Source organism: Prionailurus viverrinus, chromosome F2 (assembly GCF_022837055.1).
Source record: "Prionailurus viverrinus isolate Anna chromosome F2, UM_Priviv_1.0, whole genome shotgun sequence".
NCBI lineage: Eukaryota > Metazoa > Chordata > Mammalia > Carnivora > Felidae > Prionailurus > Prionailurus viverrinus.
Window position 1 is genome coordinate 82707025 of NC_062578.1, and position 19946 is coordinate 82726970.

Below are 19946 nucleotides of genomic sequence, written 5' to 3' on the forward strand. Positions count from 1 at the left end.
AGGACAATATTATGATGTGGGCCTCCAGCTGAATTATCCTGAAACTGCGTATAATCAAATTAATACCTGTGCCATTGCAGCTTGGAAAAAACTCCCCTCCACAGGGGGCAGAACTGAGGAATTGTCTAAAATTAGGCAAGGGCCAGATGAGAAGTACCAGGATTTCGTTGGGCGCCTCTTGACTGCAGTCAGTCGTATCGTTACTGATGGGGAGGCAGGTACCATTATTGCAAAACAACCGGCTTATGAAAATGCTAATTCTGCATGTCAGGCAGCCGTTCGTCCTTGGAAAAATCAGGGTACCTTGGAGGATTACATCAGACTATGTGCTGAGATTGGACCCTCTTATATTCAGGGCATTACCTTGGCAGCCGCCTTAAAGGGAAGGGACCCCTTACAGGTGCATGCCCAGCTTCGGGGTAAGAACGTAAGAACTAATCCAAGGAAGTCGGGTGGAATGGTGTGTTTCAAATGTGGCCAAAAGGGCCATATGAAGGCCCAATGTCGTAGTAAAGAAATAATTCCAACCACCCCCGGTTTGCCAAGTGGCCCTCACATTAATAATAAGCCGGCAACGATTTGTCCCAGATGTAGACGGGGGTATCACTGGGTCAATGAAGGCCGCTCCAAAACCGACCGTAATGGCAAACCTCTTCAGGGAAACTGGAAGCGGGGCCAGCCGCAGGCCCCTCAAACAATTGCGGCAATGTCCCCACAGGCACCTTCCCACCCATTGTGTCCAACACTGGAGACCTCCCAGGTATTAGCCAACTACACCGCGGTACCCCCGCCAGTGCGGGACTAGATCTTACCCCAGCTCAGTCCGTTTACCTAGAAGGAGGTCAGCCCCCTAAAGCCATCCCCACAGGGATATGGGGGCCTCTACCCAGGAATACTTGGGGGTTACTATTGGGAAGATCCAGCTGGACTCTTAAGGGATTGGTGATCTATCCTGGAGTCATTGATGAAGATTACACTGGAGAAATAAAAATTTTGGCCAGCTTAACTATGGGAACTTTGGTGCTTGAGCCCAAGACTCCCATAGCACAATTGATCCTGATACCCCGGATATCCTCCAATAATAAGGCTGTTAAACCTTACCGGGGAAATCAAGGGTTCGGCTCCACGGATCTTTATTGGGCTAAAGTGATCTCTGTAGAAAAGCCCATGCTTACATTGCATATCCAAGGAGTCCCTTTTGAGGGACTAGTGGATACAGGTGCAGATGTCTCAGTTATCGCTCAAAAAAAATGGCCTGTCGCACGGCCTACTCAAGTGACTAATATTCCAATTAAAGGTGTTGGTTATGCCTCTGCTCCGTTGCAAAGCTCTGATTATTTACATTGGAGACTGCGTGATGGTATGACTGGAACTTTTCAGCCTTTTGTTTTGAATATAGATCTTAATCTCTGGGGCAGGGACATATTAACTGCATTGAATTTGACTCTGGAGACTAAGGCAGCCCCGATTCAAAAACAGACTAATCTTGCTATGCACCTTATGAAGGAAATGGGCTATTTTGAGGGGAAAGGCTTAGGGAAGGAGCTGCAGGGGAATCCTGAGCCATATGTCCCCGAGCCCAAAAGAGACCATTTCGGATTGGGTTTTTCCTAGGGCCATTGGAAACTCCCCACGCTATGCCTCTCCAGTGGATGACTTCCACTCCAGTGTGGGTTGACCAGTGGCCCTTACCTACTGTTAAGAGGGAGGCTGCTGCTCACCTCCTAGGGGAACAACTGCAATTAGGTCATTTAGTTCCCTCCGCCAGTCCCTGGAACACCCCAATCTTTGTGATTAGAAAAAAGTCAAATAAATGGAGGCTGCTTCAAGATTTGAGAGCAATTCATGCTGTCATGAAGCCCATGGGGGCTTTGCAACCCGGCCTCCCTTCCCCATCGGCCATTCCTTTACAATATCAATTACTAGTTTGGGACTGAAAAGATTGTTTTTTTACCATTCCGTTGGCCCCTGGCGACGGAGAACATTTTGCATTCTCCCTGCCTTCCACTAACTTACAGGAACCTGCTAAGCGGTATCAGTGGCAGGTCTTACCGCAAGGCATGGCCAACAGTCCGACTTTATGTCAAGAGTTTGTGGCCAGAGCAATTGCTCCTTTTAGACAGAGTTTTCCCCACGTATATTGTATCCATTATACGGATGACTTACTTTTGGCTGCTGAAACTGAGGAATTATCACAGGAGGCTTTTGTTTCTCTTCAAAGATGCCTTAAAGCATATAATTTGATTGTTGCCCCCGAGAAAGTGCAAAGGGAAGCACCTTTTGAATACCTAGGGTATCTCATCTCCAAATCAACTGTCCGACCTCAGAAAGTATCAGTTAGAACCGGACATTTGACTGCTCTAAATGATTTTCAGAAATTCTTAGGAGATATAAATTGGATTAGAAACACACCAGGGGTCACCACAGAACAATCACTGCCTTCGTTTAATATTCTAAAAGGAGATGGTTCTCCAGCATCCCCGCAAAGTCTCACTCAAGAAGCGAAAGAAGCTATAAGACTTATAGAACAGGCCATTCAGCAGGCCCAAGTCACTAGAGTTGACCCTTCTCAGCCTTTGTATCTAATCATATTGAAACCTCAGGTCATCCCCTTTGCAATTCTGTGGCAATCTCACGGCCCACTTGAACGGCTACATTTAGCCTTACACTCTCGGCATGTCATTAATCCTTTGCTATCTATGGTTTGTCTTCTCATCATTAGAGGAAGATCCCGAGCTGTTCAGCTCTTTGGACACGATCCAGAATTTATTGCCTGTGCCTTTCTGACACAGAAGCTGGTGGACGCTGCTTTTGCCCAGTCCATCGAATGGCAACTTGCCTTGGCTAATTTTACAGGTCCAACTAAATTTCATCTACCTTCTGATTCTTTAATACAAGGTGTCAGTCTTATAGATATTTTGCCCTATAATCCTATTGTCTGTCAGCCGATTGAAGATGCTGCTTCCATTTTTGTGGATGCTAGTAAAGAGGGTGAAATTGCAGTGTATTATGTCACTTCCCAACATAAAAATCTGATCACTTTAAATGATACGACTAAATCTGTCCAAAGGGCCGAGCTTTATGCCGTTCAGGTAGCCCTAAGAACTTACCCAGAATCTACAAATGTCTATTCCGACAGTCAATACCTTGTCAAAGCCGTGTTGCAGCTTCCCACTGCCTTTATACCGACAGCAGATGAGGAAGTTTATCATCTATTTCATGCTATACAAAAACTTCTTAATTCACGGCACAGTCCAATTTATATTTCCCACATTCGAGCTCACACCGATCTGCCCGGTCCCCTAGTTGCTGGGAATCGGATAGCCGATGCCGCAGCCCATTTATTGCAAGCTCTGCCCATTACCACTCCTTTGGAAACAGCCAAAAGGAGTCGTGATAATTTTCATCAGAATGCGGCAGCCCTTCGACGAGAATTCAAAATATCTCGTGAAGCGGCCGAACTGTCAGACAGTGTGGCATCTGTCCACAATTCTTCCCACAGCCGGTCTATGCCATTAATCCCCGAGGTCTTCGGCCCAATGACTCGTGGCAAATGGACGTCACCCAATATTTACCTTTTGGGAAATTGCAATGTATACATGTGTCTGTAGATACTTGCTCAGGCTATATACGTGCTTCAGCCCACTCAGGAGAAGCATTTGTTGATGTTCAAAATCACCTATTTTCTGCCTTTGCAGCAATGGGCAAACCTCGTAAAATAAAAACTGACGATGGTAATGATTATACTTCTAAATCTTTTACAGAATTTTGCCGCCGACTCCGAATTGAGCACACAACTGGCATTGCTTATAATTCCACAGGACAGGCTATTGTTGAGCGAGCTCATCTGACTCTAAAACAGTATCTGCAAAAACTTAAAGAGGGGGAGATATTAAAGGGAAAGATCAAGCATTCCCCACATGGACATCTCACTCTCGTGTTGTATGTTTTAGATTTTTTTAATGTCAATGAAGCAGGGAGGACTGCCGCAGGGCGTCGCTGGGGAAGGAGTCAAGAACCTCTCTTGATGGCAAGGTGGAAAGATATGCCGGGAGGCATTTGGCGAGGCCCAGACCCAGTCCTTCGAAAAGGGCGAGGGTATGCTTGTGTTTTTCCACAGGATGAGGAAGCGCCACGCTGGGTCCCGCTTCGGCTCCCCAGAGACATTACGGTTGCGCCGAAAAATGGCCAAATTGACAGCGACGGAGCCCCCCCAGAAGCGACAACGGCGGAGTCATGAGGCGGGTACACCCACCTGGGGACAGATAAAGAACCTGCTGACCCAGGCCACTGATGTAGTGATGGCCTCAGGTAGAGAGGTAGCGGCCACACATGTCTTCTTGGCATGCCTGTGCCTTCTCACTACAGCCGGGGAGTCTGCCCTCTGCTGGGCATACGTGGTAGGTCCTCCTACAGCACAACCTGTACCGTGGAGAGACCCCACACCCAAAGCATACACCAGTCTCACCTTTATGGGAGGGAAGAGGCAGGGTTTTTGCCCACTGTGTCGGCCTCTATAAATTGGACGGCACTCTCGGCAGGAACACCCATCTGCCTGCAAAGGGAGTCTACGCCGTACAAACTTGCTTATGGGTGTTTGGGTGCGAAACCAGCAGGGCGGTCTGTTACTTATACTATGTGGCAAAATGATAAGCGTCCTTCTGAACGGGCACCCCGCTCCGTTGCCGCTTATTGGCAAAAGAGAGAATTATTAGGAGAATGGATGTTTTTTGGGCCGCGTGATCCCCCTCGGAATCTTCCTATGTGTCCCTCAGCTGGTCAAGGCCTTACCGGGGACTCACGGTGGGGTAAATGTGCCCAATCCTCTTCATTGAGGATGACTCCTGAAGACATATACTATACCATTACAGATTATTCCCGAAAGGCCCGGCTAGCTCAGTCGGTAGAGCATGGGACTCTTGATCCCAGGGTCGTGGGTCCACCTCCTAGCGAGGTACAGGTACAGCACAAGATTATCCCACAAACCATTTTGCAATCCCCTGAAGGGAGAACTCATTCTGATCTTTGGAAGTTATATGCTACCTTTGATAAAATATACACTGACGACAGCTTTAGTTGTCCAGAATAGTATGTTTCTCCAGTTCTGCAATTGCGTGCCTGTGTTCCTCCACCCTACTATCTGATTGTTGCAGACGGGACCATTACTCCGGTGAAAGAAGATGGTCATCAGTTATACCGGCTGACGTGTCCTGCTTGTGTCTTGACCAATTGTCTGCCAGTAGATGGGCCCTCTAGAAGTGGAACGAAGGTTTATCTGGTCTTACCACCTCCCTATCGGGTGTTGCCAGTGGACGTTACAGGGCCTTGGTATCCTAATTATGGGACGCAATTGGCCTTAGAAATCAGCAAACGGCTGCGCAGGACCAGACGGTTTCTTGGACTCTTGATTGCTGGACTCATAGCGACAGTGACTGTAATGGCCTCTGCAACTGTATCCGTCATATCCTTACATGAAAGTGCCCAAACGGCATCCCACGTACATGAGTTCGCTCATAACGTATCCAAGGTGTTTGCCACTCGAGAACGAACAGACCGTAAATTGGAAGCCCAGTTAGGGGCACTACAAGAAGCATTAATGTATCTTGGTGACCAGTTTGCTGTTTTGCGTCCCAGACTTTCTTTAATTTGTCATGATGCCTATAAGCACATCTGTGTTACCCCTTTAGAGTATACCAATGTGACATGGGGACAAGTGCGTCGTCGTTTACGAGGGGTTTGGCATGATGCTAACACGAGCTTAGACCTCTTACAGCTACAAGAAGAGATAAATGCTGTTGCCAGTAGCTCACTCAGTTTCCCTGGCCCTGGAGATCTCGCTGAAACCACACTGCACCAACTTAATGGGTTTAATCCGTTTAATATTCTTCCGCATTCCTTTCGGATCTTTATTGGAATTGTTTCCGTAATATCTGTTATACTCGTCTTGCTGTGTTATTTCTGGAGATGGGGTCTTACTGCCTTTACCACAAACCAGGCCAGGATGCACATGTTGCAATTACAAACAATAGGGGGACGTGTGGGAGGCCGGGCCCCGGCGCCAGGCTGAGACCGGGTCGAGCAATGGTTCCCTGTTGACTTAGCCAACCCGGTGGTTCCCGCTCCCATTCCCCCACTTTCAAGGGCATACGAAAGCCTTGTCAAGGCTGAGAAAGTTAATTCCTGAAGCCCGTGGTCTGCAGGTGTTGGCAGTAATGCTACCTCCCTTTTTCTGCCCCGAGTCAGATAGAAACAAACACGGGAACTGTGTTTTGCTAGCAATCTTATCAACACGGTCTTGTTGTGACCCGTCTAGAAAATGCACAAGAAACAGAACTAAATGTTTTGGTTGGCAGCGATCATGCGAAACCTGTTTACTCTTAGAATGGCCTGACCCATAAGAGTCTGGATATAAAAGATTGTGTACAGCAACAATAAAGCCGTCACTTGGGCCATCAGCCCAGGGGACCCTCCTGTTCCCAAACTTTCTTCTCTCTCTTTTTTCTTGCATTCCCCTACCCTCAGGACCCTGACCTCGGTGTTTGTCGCGCCGGTCGCGACAGGTGTGGTCTGATGCGCGGGCCTCTGGTGGCCGATGGCGTGAGCAGCTTTTCAGTGGTTGCTGCCCGTTTGTACATTTTCCTTAGAGAAATGTCTAATGGAGCCTTTGCCATCGCCCGAGTCGTAAGAAAGAAACCACGAGAGGTGTTGCCGGCTGGAGGCGGAGGCCGTGGGCTGCCACATGGCCCCTGGCTTGCTCCACTCTGGGCGGGGAGAGGGGCCCCACGGGGTGTGTGCCGCCTGGGGCGTTTCCGGGAGCATCGGCCAGCCTCCCTAGGCCACAGTTTCACTTTTGGGTCTGTGCACTTGCTCAGAAGCTTCCCGGCACAGCCCTGGTCTGCAGGGAGGCCTTGCTTCACGTCGTGGGCCCGGAGCCTGGGGTGACGGTCACGGTGAGCTGCGCCCCACACCCAGTGCCGTTCCTTGCTGGCTGGGCGGGGGCGTGGGGGTGGCTCACACCAGGGGCGGAGGACGTCGGCCCTTTCGGGAGGCCACCTGGTCCCAGCACCCTCCAGGACTCCCCATGATCACAGACCAGTTTGGGGAAGCCCGAGGCCTCTGGGAAGGCAGCCCCCTCACCAGCCCATCTGGGTCTCCGGTCACCTTTGGTCCGCTCCCGATTCAGACGGGCACTGAGGCTCGGAGGTTCCTACCGACGGGAGGTCTGCTGTCTGGGACCCAGGGCTCCTGGGTGCCGGGTCAGGCCTGCTTTGGCCTCTGACCCCTGAAGCCTCAGCCTTAGACTCTGGGCACAGAAGAAGCCCTAGAGGTTTCACCTGGAAGCTGGGGACGCTCTGACCGGGCCTCGCTGTGGCCCCTGTGCCAAGTGCCCAGGAACCTGGTGGCTCCTGTTTCTTCCTCTGCCCCCTGAACACCTCAGCCAGGGAGACAGCTGCTGCAGCAGAGAGAGCACCGGCCTGGGGTTCACCCTGAGGCCCCTGCCCTGCCCTCCCCCGGTGGCTGCTTTTCAAGAGTGGCTCTAAGCGCTGTTGGGCTGACAACACGACGGAGGCCTCTGTGGGTAGCCAAGGGCGGCCCTGCCCCACCCTTCCCCAAGCACTGAGAGTCCCTGGGCTTTCTTGGGCGTCCTGCGGGCACTCTGGCCGTGGTACAGATGGCGTGAATGGCCTGAGTCCCACTGAGGGCTGCGAATGCCGTCCCAGCCTAGGGGCACTCACCCACCCCATGGAGAGATGGTTCGAGTGGATGCCAGGGTAGACAGTGCTGAGTAATGATCAGCGGCGGGAGCTTTCTGCCTGTTGGAGCATCCCAGGACTGGCCTGTGGAGGAAGAGAGCTCCCTGTCGTAGGAGGCATCCAAGTACCCACTTGGCCCCGGGCCCCCTCCCATTCTTCCAGCCCTGATCGCAGAAAGCCTGAGCCATCTGTACCCCCCGAGAGCATGACGTCCGCCTTCGAAAGGGTGGTCAAGAGCGTGGTCCGGGAGCTGGACCCCACACGAGACCTCATCCCCGTGGACAGCCTGCGGAGCTCCATCAGCTTCCGGCCCTACTGCCTGCTGGGCAGGAAGCTGTCCAGCTCATGGTTCTGGAAACCCCGCTACAAGTGTCTCAACCTGTCCATCCGGGACATTCTGGAGCCTGATGCCCCAGAACCAGGTATCCTGCTGGGCACTGAGTCGGGGCCTCGGGTGGGAGGGGAGCGAACAGGCCGGCCTGCTGCCTGCTCTGGGCGTCCGGGCTGTGTGCTTTCAAAAGACAAAGCACCACCTCTGCCCGGTGGGGGTGGGGAACGGGGGGCAGCTGGCAGGATGGAGCCTCAGCTCTGGTCTGGCTCTAGCTGTGGAGCACGTCGCCTCTTTCCACATCGAAGACCTCGTGGACGGGATGGTGGAGGGCAACGTGGAGGTGAAAGCGCTGGGACAGGGCAAGTTTGTGAGCGGGGCAGCGGTGTCGGCCACAGCCAGCACCTCCGTGAACGTGTGCATGCTGAAAGTGCCCCTCAACACCTGGGGGGCCATGAAAAAAGAAAGGTGAGCCGGTGGGGGGGGGGGCGGGGAGGCTCCAACCTTAAGCAACCGCTGGGTCACAGCCTTGGGGCATCAGGAGTCACAGGGTGTCGGTGCCAGGCCAAGGGGTCAGCACAGTCCGGGTGGGGGAGTCCCCAGGGGGCTGCCGAGCCTGCAGAGGTGGGGGGGGGGCGCCTCCTGAGGGCCAGGGTGGTCAGGCAGAGCCCAGGCCACTGGGGTGGAGCCGACAAGGGGGGGGGCACCTCCAGGCGTCTGTGGGTGTCCACTTATCACCCCTGGATCTGGCCCCGCCCCCAAACCCTGTTGGGAGCCCCCGGGGAAGGAGCGACGGGGGTCCTGTGCTCGGGCCCCGCAGAGCCCCCGCACTCCTGGGGCCGGGGCCGTGTCAGCCCCCCACCGGCACGAAGGCTGAGGTCCCTGGAGGGAGGCTCGACCCATGGCCCGGGGCCGGGGCCGGAGAGGGCAGGACGCGCCCCCGGAGCTTCCAGACCTGCCCCCCGCCGTAGGCGCCTGCGGCAGCCGGAGCACAAGATCCTGCAGCAGCTGCGGAGCTGCGGGAACGACGTGTTCGTGGTGACGGAGGTGCTGCAGACGCAGGAGGAGGTGGAGGTCACCCGGGCCCAGAAGCAGGAGGGCTGTGGCCAACTCGCCCTGCCCGGAGCCCTACGCCTGCAGGTGCGTGGCGTGGGCCGTGGGCGGGCAGGGGTCGGGGAGGCAGGAGGGAGCGGCCGAGCCTGGCCGGCTGGGATCTAAGAAGGGAACGTTGGCGGCCCGGTTGAGAAGCAGCAAAGCGGACCAGGAAGAGCCGGTCTCCTTTGAAACGTCCGCACCTTGCCCGAGGATCGTGTTCCCCGCTCTGTAAACGCTTAATCTGAGGTAGAAGAACCACCCCCTTCCTGTGACGTATACACTGCCCCCGTCACGTCGCCCCCCACCCCCCGCCGCCCGCACGTCACTACCCTGATCCGACCGATCCCCCGACAGTTAATGAGCGTGCCTTCTTCCTGCTTTCGAAAGCACACGTTCCTTGCCCCTGCACCCTTGAGTTGTACTGATAAGACTCTCAATAAAAACTGGAGAAGAGGGGCGCCTGGGTGGCTCAACCGGTTCAGCGTCCGACTTCCGCTCAGGTCACGATCTCGCAGTTTGTGAGTTCGAGCCCCGCGTCGGGCTCTGGGCTGACAGCTCGGAGCCTGGAGCCTGCTTCGGATGCTGTGTCTCCCTCACTCTCTGCCCCTCCCCCACTTGGGCCCTGTCTCTCTCTGCCTCTCAAAAATAAATAAATGTAAAACAAAACAAATTAAAAAAAAAAAAAACTGGAGAAGAGCTTTGGTTGGGGCCATCGCCGCCAGAGCCCTTGGCCCCCTGCCCTCTCCTTTCTCTGACTCAGGAGTCTGGAGTGATGTGTCCTCGGCCACCCCAGAGTTTGCTGGTCAAACCCAGCACCCTCAGGCAGACCCCCAGCACCCGCACCCAGCCCACCCAACCCCACAACCCAGAGCTCACTCCTGAGCCCGTGCCCATCCCTCAGGGCAAGGGCCAGGGCCACCTGAACCGGAAGAAGACAGTCACCATCCCCTCAGGCAGCGTCCTTGCATTCCAGATGGACCTGCTGGTTATTGGCCCTGACTGGGGTGAGTGGGGACTGGGGTGACTTGGGGGGCCTGGGCTCCGTGGCAGAGAGGCAGGGAGGCACAGGAAGAGCCGCCGGCTGGCTGGGGTCTGGCTGCACAGCTTCCTGGCTGCGGTGGCTGCGATTCCCATGCTCTGGCATGTGAGGGGTTGGGGCACACGGGGACAACTGTGCAGGGTGGCCCCGGTGGGTGATGGAGACGCTGGGGTCACTGGCTGACCTGCCCCCCCCTCGCTCCACTCCCACTGGCGGCCAGAGATCCACCACCTCCGGCACAAGGACGAGAGGACCTTCAGGCTGCCCCAGACAGGTGAGGACCGGGGATCCCCCACCCACGCGGGCAGACGACCAGCGGCTGAGGCCTTCCGCACAGCATGGCTCAGCCGGGGGCTCCCGAGGACTGGGCGCACGGGCACACACACGCGGGCACATGCACACGTACCCGCACACACACTCACGTGCACACACCCACACGCTCACACGTGCTTGTGCACACGCATATACACACGCGCATGTGCACATACGTACATACACTCACTCACGTGTACAACGCACATTCACACGCACTCACACACACACGTGCACACGGGCTGTCACACATGCACACGCACACACACATGTACACACAGTGCACTCACGCACACACGCACGGTTGCACACGTACAGATGCACCTATACACGTGTGCACGCACATGTGCACGTTCACACAATGCTCTCGCACGTGCACATGCACGCTCATATGTGCACTCACACACGTACACGTGCACACACACTCACGGGCCGTAAAGCAACACCACACCAGCCTCGGCCTGGCACACCCTCACTCCCTGCCCTGGGCGGCCAGTGCTGGGGCGGCGGTGAGGGACGACGGGGTCTGGGGAAGGCTTCAGCCCTGTCTGGCTCGGGGACCTGTACCCTGCACTGACCCACCCTGCCCCACCCAGGCCACAAGCCTACAAGCAGCACAGGTCTCCTGTCACAGATACCTCTCAGCTACTTCAAGATGAGGTTCCCATCTACACCCGTGGACATGGTGTCGGGTCAGTACCTTCTTGACGACCCTCAGAACCCTTGGTGGGCTCCCCTTTGCCCCCTGGGAGTCTGCCCTTCCTGACCAGGGCTCTCCAGGGTGCTGCGGGCACCCGGGCAATTCCAGCCCTCTCCACACAGATGGGGACATTGAGGACCAGATGCCAGTCACTGAAGACTTTCAGGGCCTGAAGGTAGAGGTTAGTGTCCACGCCGACGGCCTGAAGGGCTTGTCCGGGGAACTGTGCGGGCAGATCCTGGCAGGCCTGATGAAGGTGTTGCGGGAAGAGCCGGCCTTGGAGAGCCTCCAGGAGGAGGTGAGCAGCCTGCTGGAGTGGGCAGGGTGGGTGGGACCTGCGCCCGGCCCGTCGGGCTCACCCGCCCCACCATATGTCCCCAGCTGGAACAGGGCCTGTGCTGTGGGTGGGTGGCGTCCCCCGATGCCCCGGGGAGTGCCATCCTGGAGTGCCTGGTGCAGTCCTCTGGAAAGGTAGAGGAAGAACTTGCCCGCCCCATCCTCTACCTCGTACAAGCACTGACTGGTGAGAGGCTCCTGGGGGGGGGGGGGGCAGGTAGGGGGCAGGGAGATGGGCTTCTCCAGCTGGCTTTCTGGAACCCCCTCTTAGCTGAAGTCTCTCCCCAGAGCTGAACGAAACCCAGCGTGAACTGCTCGCGGAGGCGCTGGAGACAGGGGACCTGTCCGGGCAGTCCAGGCTGGTGAGAGGGCGTGGGTGGCCGGGGCAGGGCTGGGCCTGTCGGGGGGGGGGGGGGCACGTGCCGGATGCTGGGAGTGGAGTGGGCAGCGACGACCTCCCACGCCGTCCTGCAGGTGCAGAGCGTCCTGGAGCAGAGCTCCCCCTGGAAGGAGCACAGGGCCGTGTCCCTGCCGCAGGAGCTCCTGGGGAGCAGCTGGGACCCAAAGGCACCTGCCTGGGTCCTGCTGGAGGAGTGCGGCCTGGAGCTGCGGGTGGACGTCCCCCAGGTGCACTGGCAGCCGGACGCGCAGGGCCGCACGAGCGCCCTCTACGCCTGCCTGGTGCTGCTGCCGCATCTGAGCCAGGACAGCGCTTAGGGCCGAGCCGGGCTCTCCCTCCGGGGCGCCTGGGCAGCCCTCCGGGCGGGGCGGGGCTCCTGCCCAGCTGGCGGCCAGCCCCCGGAAGGCGAGAGCCCGACCGGCCACGTGGCCGGTTCAGCGTGGGGCCAGGAGTTGGGGAAAGTCAATAAATGTGATGTGTAAGGGAAAGATGGGATCACTGAGGTTTTGAGGGGCCCCAGATCTGGGTAGGGAGCAGCGGCGGGGACTGAGCACAGGCGTCCGCCCCGTGGTCTCGCTGCTGGTGCGCTAGGGGGCTGAGGGGAGCCCGCCCTGTGTTTGACCCTGGGAGCGAGCGCCGCATGGCTGGGCCCTGGCCCCTCCCCGCTGTGCTGGCCCAACGAAGAACAGGGCAGAGCGGTTTTACCAAGAGGGTCTGTATCTGCCTCAGGGACCTTGAGGACGCCGCTGCCAGGAGGTAGTGGGGGCCGCCGTGGGGGGTAGGTGTGGCTGGCAAGCAGTCGGCCTGGGCTGCAGGGAGGCCCCAGGAGAAGCAATGCCCCACGTGAGAAGCCAGAGAAACGGGCCTTCGGTCGGGCCTCCTCTGAACACGTCTGCTCCAAGGGAAGAGTCTCTCCCCAGAGAGGGGCCCGCAGCCCCCGAGCTGCTCATCCAGGGCCCTGGGCAGGCCTCCGGGCCCTCGCAGGCCCTGAGCTGCGCGTGGCAGATGCGGCCCCTCGTGCAGGGAGAGAGGGTACGTGACCCGGCCGGGAAGCTCTCCCCATCTCTGGGGAAATCTGCCTCTCCTCGGTGGGAACGCAGTCAACCGCCCTCGTGGTGGAAGGCAGAGGAAGGTACACGCCTTCTGACGCCCTCTGTCCCGGCCACCGTTGACAGGCGGCTTCATGAGAAGGGACAGGAGGTCCGGCTGGGGCTGGGGCATTAACTGCAGAGAGTATCTGGCATCCAAGCCCGGCGGTAAAATGAATATCACAACAGAAGGGACACTGCACGCCACACTTCCCAGATCCGGGCGGCAACCTGAGGCTGCCCTCCCACACAGCCCAGTAAGAGGCTTCCGTCCCCAGGCCCGATGGTCTTCTCCAGGGCTTTGCTCCTCTTTAGAGAACCCTCCCTGGGGGCGCTTGAAAGGCCACCTGCAGTGCGCCAGCGGAACTGGAGCCGCCCGGGTCTCAGGAACACCTGGGCAGGGGCCGAGGCGGGCCGTGGGTGTCCCACCAAGCCCCAGTTGCGGGGTCCGATTGATGGTCCAGGCTCCAGGAGCAGCAGCGCGCCGAGAGCGTCTGAGCACCGCCACCGAGGCAGGAGGGCCTCGCACGGAAGGGAAGCGGGTCCGAGCCTAGCAACGCTGGCAAGTCGCAGCAGACGGGCCCTCTGCGCACAGACCTGGGGGACCCGGCCACCCCGCACACCCCGGGGCCGGAAGCACTCAGCCGGCATCGGGCTGTGGTGCTGCCGCGGGGCAGCCCAGCAGAGCAGTCTCTGAGAAGGGTCACACTCCCGGGGGCGGCCACGGCCCGGCCTCCGGGCCACGCGGACTGGGCACGACCTCACACCTGGCGGGCAGGTAGTGGGAGGGGGGCTTGCCGGTAGGGGGCGCGGCGGACACGCGACCACGAGAGGCGGACGCGTCCTTGCTCCTTCCGGAGACAGCCTGTGCTCCTGCTCTTGGGGCGGGGGTGGGGCCCCCAGGTGGGAGACGCCCAGGCACAGCCGAGGTGGGGTGGCCCGGGACAGGGGGCTGCCTGCCTGAGCCTTCATCTGAGTCTGGGACCTCCTTTCCGGAGGGCATCGCTGTCCGGCCGCGCTGTGCTTGGCGAAGGGAACAGGCACCGGACACCTACCCCACGTTCCGCCCTCAGGGCGACCGGCGAGGGGGGCATGAGGCTCCGTGCGGCCCCGCCCGGGGCCTGGGTCCAGCCAGGGGGTCTGAGGCCGCTCCCCGCACACACCGGCTGCACGGAGGGGAAACCGAAGTGGGAGACCGGGCCCTGCCCCACACGCCATCCTGCGAGCTGCGGTCCTTCCCCGCGGGTGGCCAGCTTGGGAGCTCCGAGGCCAGCACAGCCCGGCGGGATGCTCCCACCGACAAACTTTTCCTTCTCTCCTACCGTTCACGGTGGTGGGAGGGCCTCCTGACATGTCCAGAGCATGCGCCATACATTTCTTGTTTTGTCAAACCTTGGTTTGCGTGCAGATTTCGTTCCGGAAACACGCTTGTAAAGCAAAGCACTTGTGTATCAAAGCGAATTTCCCCCTAAGAAATCATGGAAACTCAGATGATTGGTTCCACCCAAAAATATTCCTATAAACATGATTATAATACTGTAATATAATACAAAATAATGAAGAAAATACGGAATATAAAGAAAAATAAACAAATTAACCTACCTTTCTTTTGAAAACCCTCGTGGCTGGTGTGAGGGAGACAAGACAGAGGAGTGTTATTGTGTAGGACGACTTTCACCATCGCCAACGGAATCACTGCCGTCTATTGGCTCAATGGAATCCTTTGCTCTTCATTCAACTTTATCCAATGACACCTGCTTTTGCCTCCTTTTGAGGATTTGGCGGAAATGTGACATTGAATTGTCGTTAAACAGATTCATCGCTCGGACTGCTGCAGCCTTGTTCGCGTGGTGCTTCTCTACAGAATGTTTCACTGTTTACCACATTTTACACATCTCCCTAATCTCACTTGAAGCGAGGATTCCTAGGGCTTTTTCTCCTCCTCTGCAGACGAGATCTCCCCCATAACCTCTAGCTCTTGCTCGTGATGCAGACCCATCAGTTCGTCGGTGGTCGCCTCCTGGCCATGCTCCTCCACCAGCTCCTGAATGTCGTCCTTGTTCACCTCCAGTCCCCTGGTCTTTCCCAAGGACACAGTTTCATCGACAACTGGTGGCTGCTGTTCATGAACAAGCCCCTCTAAGTCACTTCCAAGAACGCAATCGGACCACAGTTTTCTCCAAGCAGAATTGAAGGTTCTCTTGGTGACCCCATCCCAGGCTTTATCGATGATCTTGGGGCAGTTCATGGTGTGGAGATGATTTTTCCAAAACTTGGAGGGTGAGGTTCATCCTTCGGTCACCTCGAAGCATCGCTGAAGTCGGGCTTTGGTGTAAAGCCTTTTAAAGTTCTAAATGACCTCCTGTTCCACGGGCTGGAGGACTGGAGTGGTGTTGGGAGGAAGGAACCTGCCCTTAATGAACTCCAATTCCTCCAGTAAGTCGTCCTCCAAGCCTGGAGGCTCAGCAGCAACCCTAACCAGCAAGGCTTTGAGCGGCAAATTCTTCTCTAAAAGGTATTTCTTCACTGCAGGACCGGAGGCCTCGTTGAGCCACTCAACGAACAAGATACGAGTGACCCAAGCCTTGCTGATGGACCTCCACGTAACGTTTAACTGGCTCCTCTACGTCGTGCATTTCCTGAAGGCTCGTAGATTCTCAGAACGACACATGAGCAGGGGCTTGACTTTGAAACCCCTGCTTGCGTTAGCGCAAAACAAGAGGGTGCGACGGTCTTTCACGGGCCTGTGACGGGCACTGCGTTCTCTTCTTCTGTAACGTCTAACCCTAACCCTAACCCCTTCCAAAAAAAACCTCATCTCATAGCAGTTGAAAATTTGCTAAGGCAGAGAAGGGCCAAGAGGGCGGAACAGCATGGAAGTTCTCTGCTTCTCTCGTCCCTGAAACGCAGCTGGGTCAGCACCAAACCATTTTGCACACCTAGGAAACTGATCTGAGGATTAACACAACACTGTATAACTTGAGCCACAGAACTCAGCAGGGACACGGCACAGAGAGGTGAACTGGGGGACAGAGAAGCCCTGGAGGGTAGGGAGCTGTATTTGTGGAGAGAGGGCAGAAAAACGGGGGAGAGTACAGGAAAAGCACTCCCCCCAAAAGTAGCTGGAGAGGAAGAGAAAGAGTGGCAACACCCACAAGTGCCTGAAGAAGAAAGGGAGAAACGTGAGGGTTTCAATACCATTAGGACTCCATAAACAGGAGAGAGCAGAGTCAGAAATTCTGCAGCTCAATACCCGAGGGTGCTCTGGTGGGAAGGGCGAATCCCCAGCAAGGTCCTTGAGGTCCTTGGGGTCCTTGGGCCACACAGGGAGAAGAGGTTCCCCCTGCTGAGCGGGCACTTGGTAGAGGCCATACGGCCTCCCCACAGGCAAAGGTCCCAGTGGACCGGAGAACAGCCACCTTTACTGGTACTGGAACAAAGACACCAGGGTTCGGTGAAACCTGGTGCCTGCCGTGTGTTGTGGTTTACCATCACCTCTGAACCTCTGCACGAACGTTTCTGGGGCAAGCTGGCACCCGGCCACTGCTCAACGAGAGGGTTGGACCGGGTCCAAGCTGCAGGGTTCTCAGAAGTGAGGGATTGGGAAACACAGCCCCATCTGAGATAAAATTCAGGAGGGAGGTGCCGCCTAGCAGGACAATGGCTTGGATGCGGACAGCGTAGAAGCGGGGAGTGGACGGAAGCCGGAGACAAAGGAGGGGTACCTGATGGCCGGTAGGGTAGAGCACAGAGCTCTGTTGCTAGAGACTGGGAACCTTGGAGAAGCCATTTTCACCTCTCCCGCACACGTGCACACACACGCACGTGCCACACCGATCCACCCCAGTAAGCTAAGCAGTGCCACCTAGTGGAGAACCGAGTTGTTACACGAAGCCCATCCAACTGTGCCAACCAAGCTCAGGCCCCAGAGGACCAGAACAAGCCTCTTCCCCTGCTTAGTGTACAGACTATAAAGTGCTTCATAGTTTGACTTCTAGGGGAAACTGGCTGTAATTTCATTCGGATTTCATTCTATTTCTTGGTTCATCTATTTGGGGGGTATTTTTTTGTTTGTTTTTTTCTTTTCTTTCCTTAATCTTGGATACAGAAAGAGAAAAAAAATTATTTTTATTTTCCATTTTTGTAAAATTTTTAAAAACTTTTTTACTGTTTTTTTTGTAAATTTTTATTCTATTTTACCTTCTTCATTTCATTTAATTCTATTTTATTGTATACATTTTTAAAAGTTTTAAACGTTTTCTTTTTTTTTCTTTTCTTTTCTTTCCTTTTTTTCTCTATTCTATCAAGCTTCTTTCAACAAGCAGACCAAAACACACCTAGGATCTAGCTTCCTTTATTTGATTTTTTGTGTTGCTTTTAATTAATTTATTTTGTTAATTCTTTTTCTTCCTCCAAAACGACAAAAAAAATTCATCCCAAAAGAAAGAAGAGGAAGAAATTACAGTCAGGGACTTAATCAACACAGATATAAGCAAGATGTCTGAACGGGAATTTGGAATCATGATATTAAGAATATTAAATGGGGTTGAAAAAAGCATAGAATCCCTTTTTGTGGAGGCAAGAGAAGTAAAATCTAGTCAGGACAAAATTAAAAATGCTATAACTGAGATACAATCTTGAATGGCTGCCACAGCAGCAAGGATGGATAAAGCAGAGCAACAAATCAGTGATATAGAAGATAAAATTATGGAGAATAATGAAGCAGAAAAAAAGAGGGAAACTAAGGCAAACGGGCACAATATAAGAATTAGAGAACTCTGACTCGTTAAAAAGGAATAACATCCAAATCATAGGAGTCCCAGAAGATGAAGGGAGAGAAAAAGAGGCAGAAGGTTTATGTGAGCAAACTATAGCACAAAATGTCCCTAACCTGAGGAAAGACACAGACTAAAATCCAGGAAGCACAGAGAATTCCCTTTAGATTCAACAAAAACTGACCATCAACAAGGTACATCAGAGTCAAATTCACAAAATAAACAGACAAGGAAAGAATTATGAACACAGCAAGGGGAAAAAAAAGTCCCTAACCTTAATGGAAGACGGATCAGGTTCACAGCAGACCTATCCATAGGAACTTGGCATGCCAGAAAGAGGTGGCAGGATATATTCAACGTGCTGAATTGGAAAAATATTCAGCCAAGAATTCTTTACCTAGCAAGGCCATAATTTGAAATAGAAAGAGAGATAAAGAGTTTTCCAGACAGGGATGCCTGGGTGGTTCAGTCGCTTAAGCATCCATCTTCGACTCGGGTCATGATCTTGAGGTTCGTGAGTTTGAGCCCCACATCGGGCTCTGTGCTGTCAGCTCAGAGCCTGGAACCTGCTTCAGATTCTGTGTCTCCCTCTCTCTCTGCCCCTCCCCTGCTTGTGCGTGCTCTCTTTCTCAAAAATATACAAACATTAAAAAATTTAAAAAAAAAATAATTTCTCAAACAAAAACTAAAGGAGTTCATGACCACTAAACTAGCCCTGCAAGAAATTTTAAGGGGGACTCTCTGAGGGGAGAAAAAAAGCAAAACAAAACAAAAAGACCAAAAGTAACAAAGACCAGAAAGTACAAGAGAAAATCACCAGAAACTCCCACTCTATAGGCAACACGATAGCAATAGATTCATATCTTTCAGTTCGCACTCTAAATGTCAATGGACTAAACACTCTAATCAAAAGACATAGGGTAACAGAATGGATAAGAAAACAAGAGCCATCTATATGCTGTTTACAAGAGACCCACTTTAGACCTAAAGACACCTTCAGATTGAAAGTAAGGGGATAGAGAACCATCTATCATGCTAATGGTCTACAAAAGAAAGCCAGAGTAGCCATACTTATATCAGACAATCTAGACTTTAAAATAAAGACTGTAACAAGAGATGAAGAAGAACATTATATCATAATTAAGGGGTCTATCCACCAAGAAAAAAAATCTAAAAATTGTGAACATTTATGCCTCCAACAAGAAGCACCCAAACATATAAATCAATTAATCACAAACATAAAGCAACTCATTGATAATAATACCATAATAGTAGGGGACTTGAACACCCCACTTACAACAATGGACAGATCACCTAAACAGAAAATCAACAAGGAAACAATGGCTTTGAATGACACCCTGAACTGGATGGGCTTAACAGATATATTCAGAACATTTCATCCTAAAACAGAGGAATATACATTCTTCTTGAGTGCACATGGAGCATTCTCCAGAATAGACCACATACCGGGACACAAATTAGCCCTCAACAATTACAAAAAGACTGAGATCATACCATGCGTATTTTCAGACCACAACGCTATGAAACTCGAAATCAACCACAAGGAAAAATTTGGAAAGACAACAAATACTTGGAGATTAAAGAACATCCTACTAGCCAGGAAGTTAAAGAGGAAATTTAAAAGTACATGGAAGCCAATGAACATGATAACACCACAGCCCAAAACCTCTGGGATCCAGCAAAGGCGTTCATAAGAGGAAAGTACATAGCAGTCTAGGCCTTCCTAAAGAAGAAAGAAAGGTCTCAGATACACAAGCTAACCTTACATCTTAAAGAGCTGGAAAAAGAACAGCAAATAAAACCAAAAACCAGCAGAAGACAGGAAATAATAAAGATTAGAGCAGAAATCAATGCTATCGAAAACAAACACAGAGTAGAACAGATCAATGAAAACCAGGAGCTGGTTCTTTGAAAGAATTAACAAAATTGATAACCCCCCTAGCCAGTTTGATCAAAAAGAAAAAGGACCCAAAGAAATAAAATCAAGAATGGAAGAGGAGAGATCACAACCAACACAGCAGAAATAAAAACAATAATAAGAGAATATTATGAGCAATTATATGCCAATAAAATGGGCAATCTGGAAGAAATGGACAAA

General features: G+C 53.6%; 2 protein-coding genes across 3 annotated transcripts; one reads left to right on the top strand and one right to left on the bottom strand.

Annotated features, from left to right (window-relative positions):
• Positions 1-6627: 6627 nt before the first annotated feature.
• Positions 6628-12452, top strand: GSDMD (gasdermin D). 2 transcript variants are annotated; one of them, XM_047841930.1, is made up of 11 exons: positions 6628-6950; positions 7917-8176; positions 8358-8550; positions 9054-9222; positions 10079-10181; positions 10437-10490; positions 11125-11220; positions 11309-11526; positions 11610-11751; positions 11853-11926; positions 12039-12452. In XM_047841930.1, the coding sequence occupies exons 2-11, from the start codon at positions 7960-7962 to the stop codon at positions 12279-12281; spliced, it is 1509 nt and encodes a 502-aa protein (XP_047697886.1). In that variant the 5' UTR covers positions 6628-6950; positions 7917-7959; the 3' UTR covers positions 12282-12452. The 2 variants fall into 2 exon arrangements, with proteins under 2 accessions (XP_047697886.1, XP_047697887.1); XM_047841931.1 differs by having other exon boundaries at positions 11351-11526.
• LOC125156159 (proline-rich protein 2-like) lies at positions 12262-16093 on the bottom strand. The gene is made up of 2 exons (XM_047841932.1): positions 14655-16093; positions 12262-14520 (listed from the first exon to the last, which is right to left on the bottom strand). The coding sequence occupies exon 2, from the start codon at positions 14421-14423 to the stop codon at positions 13233-13235; it is 1191 nt and encodes a 396-aa protein (XP_047697888.1). The 5' UTR covers positions 14424-14520; positions 14655-16093; the 3' UTR covers positions 12262-13232.
• Between the last annotated feature and the right edge of the window lie 3853 nt (positions 16094-19946).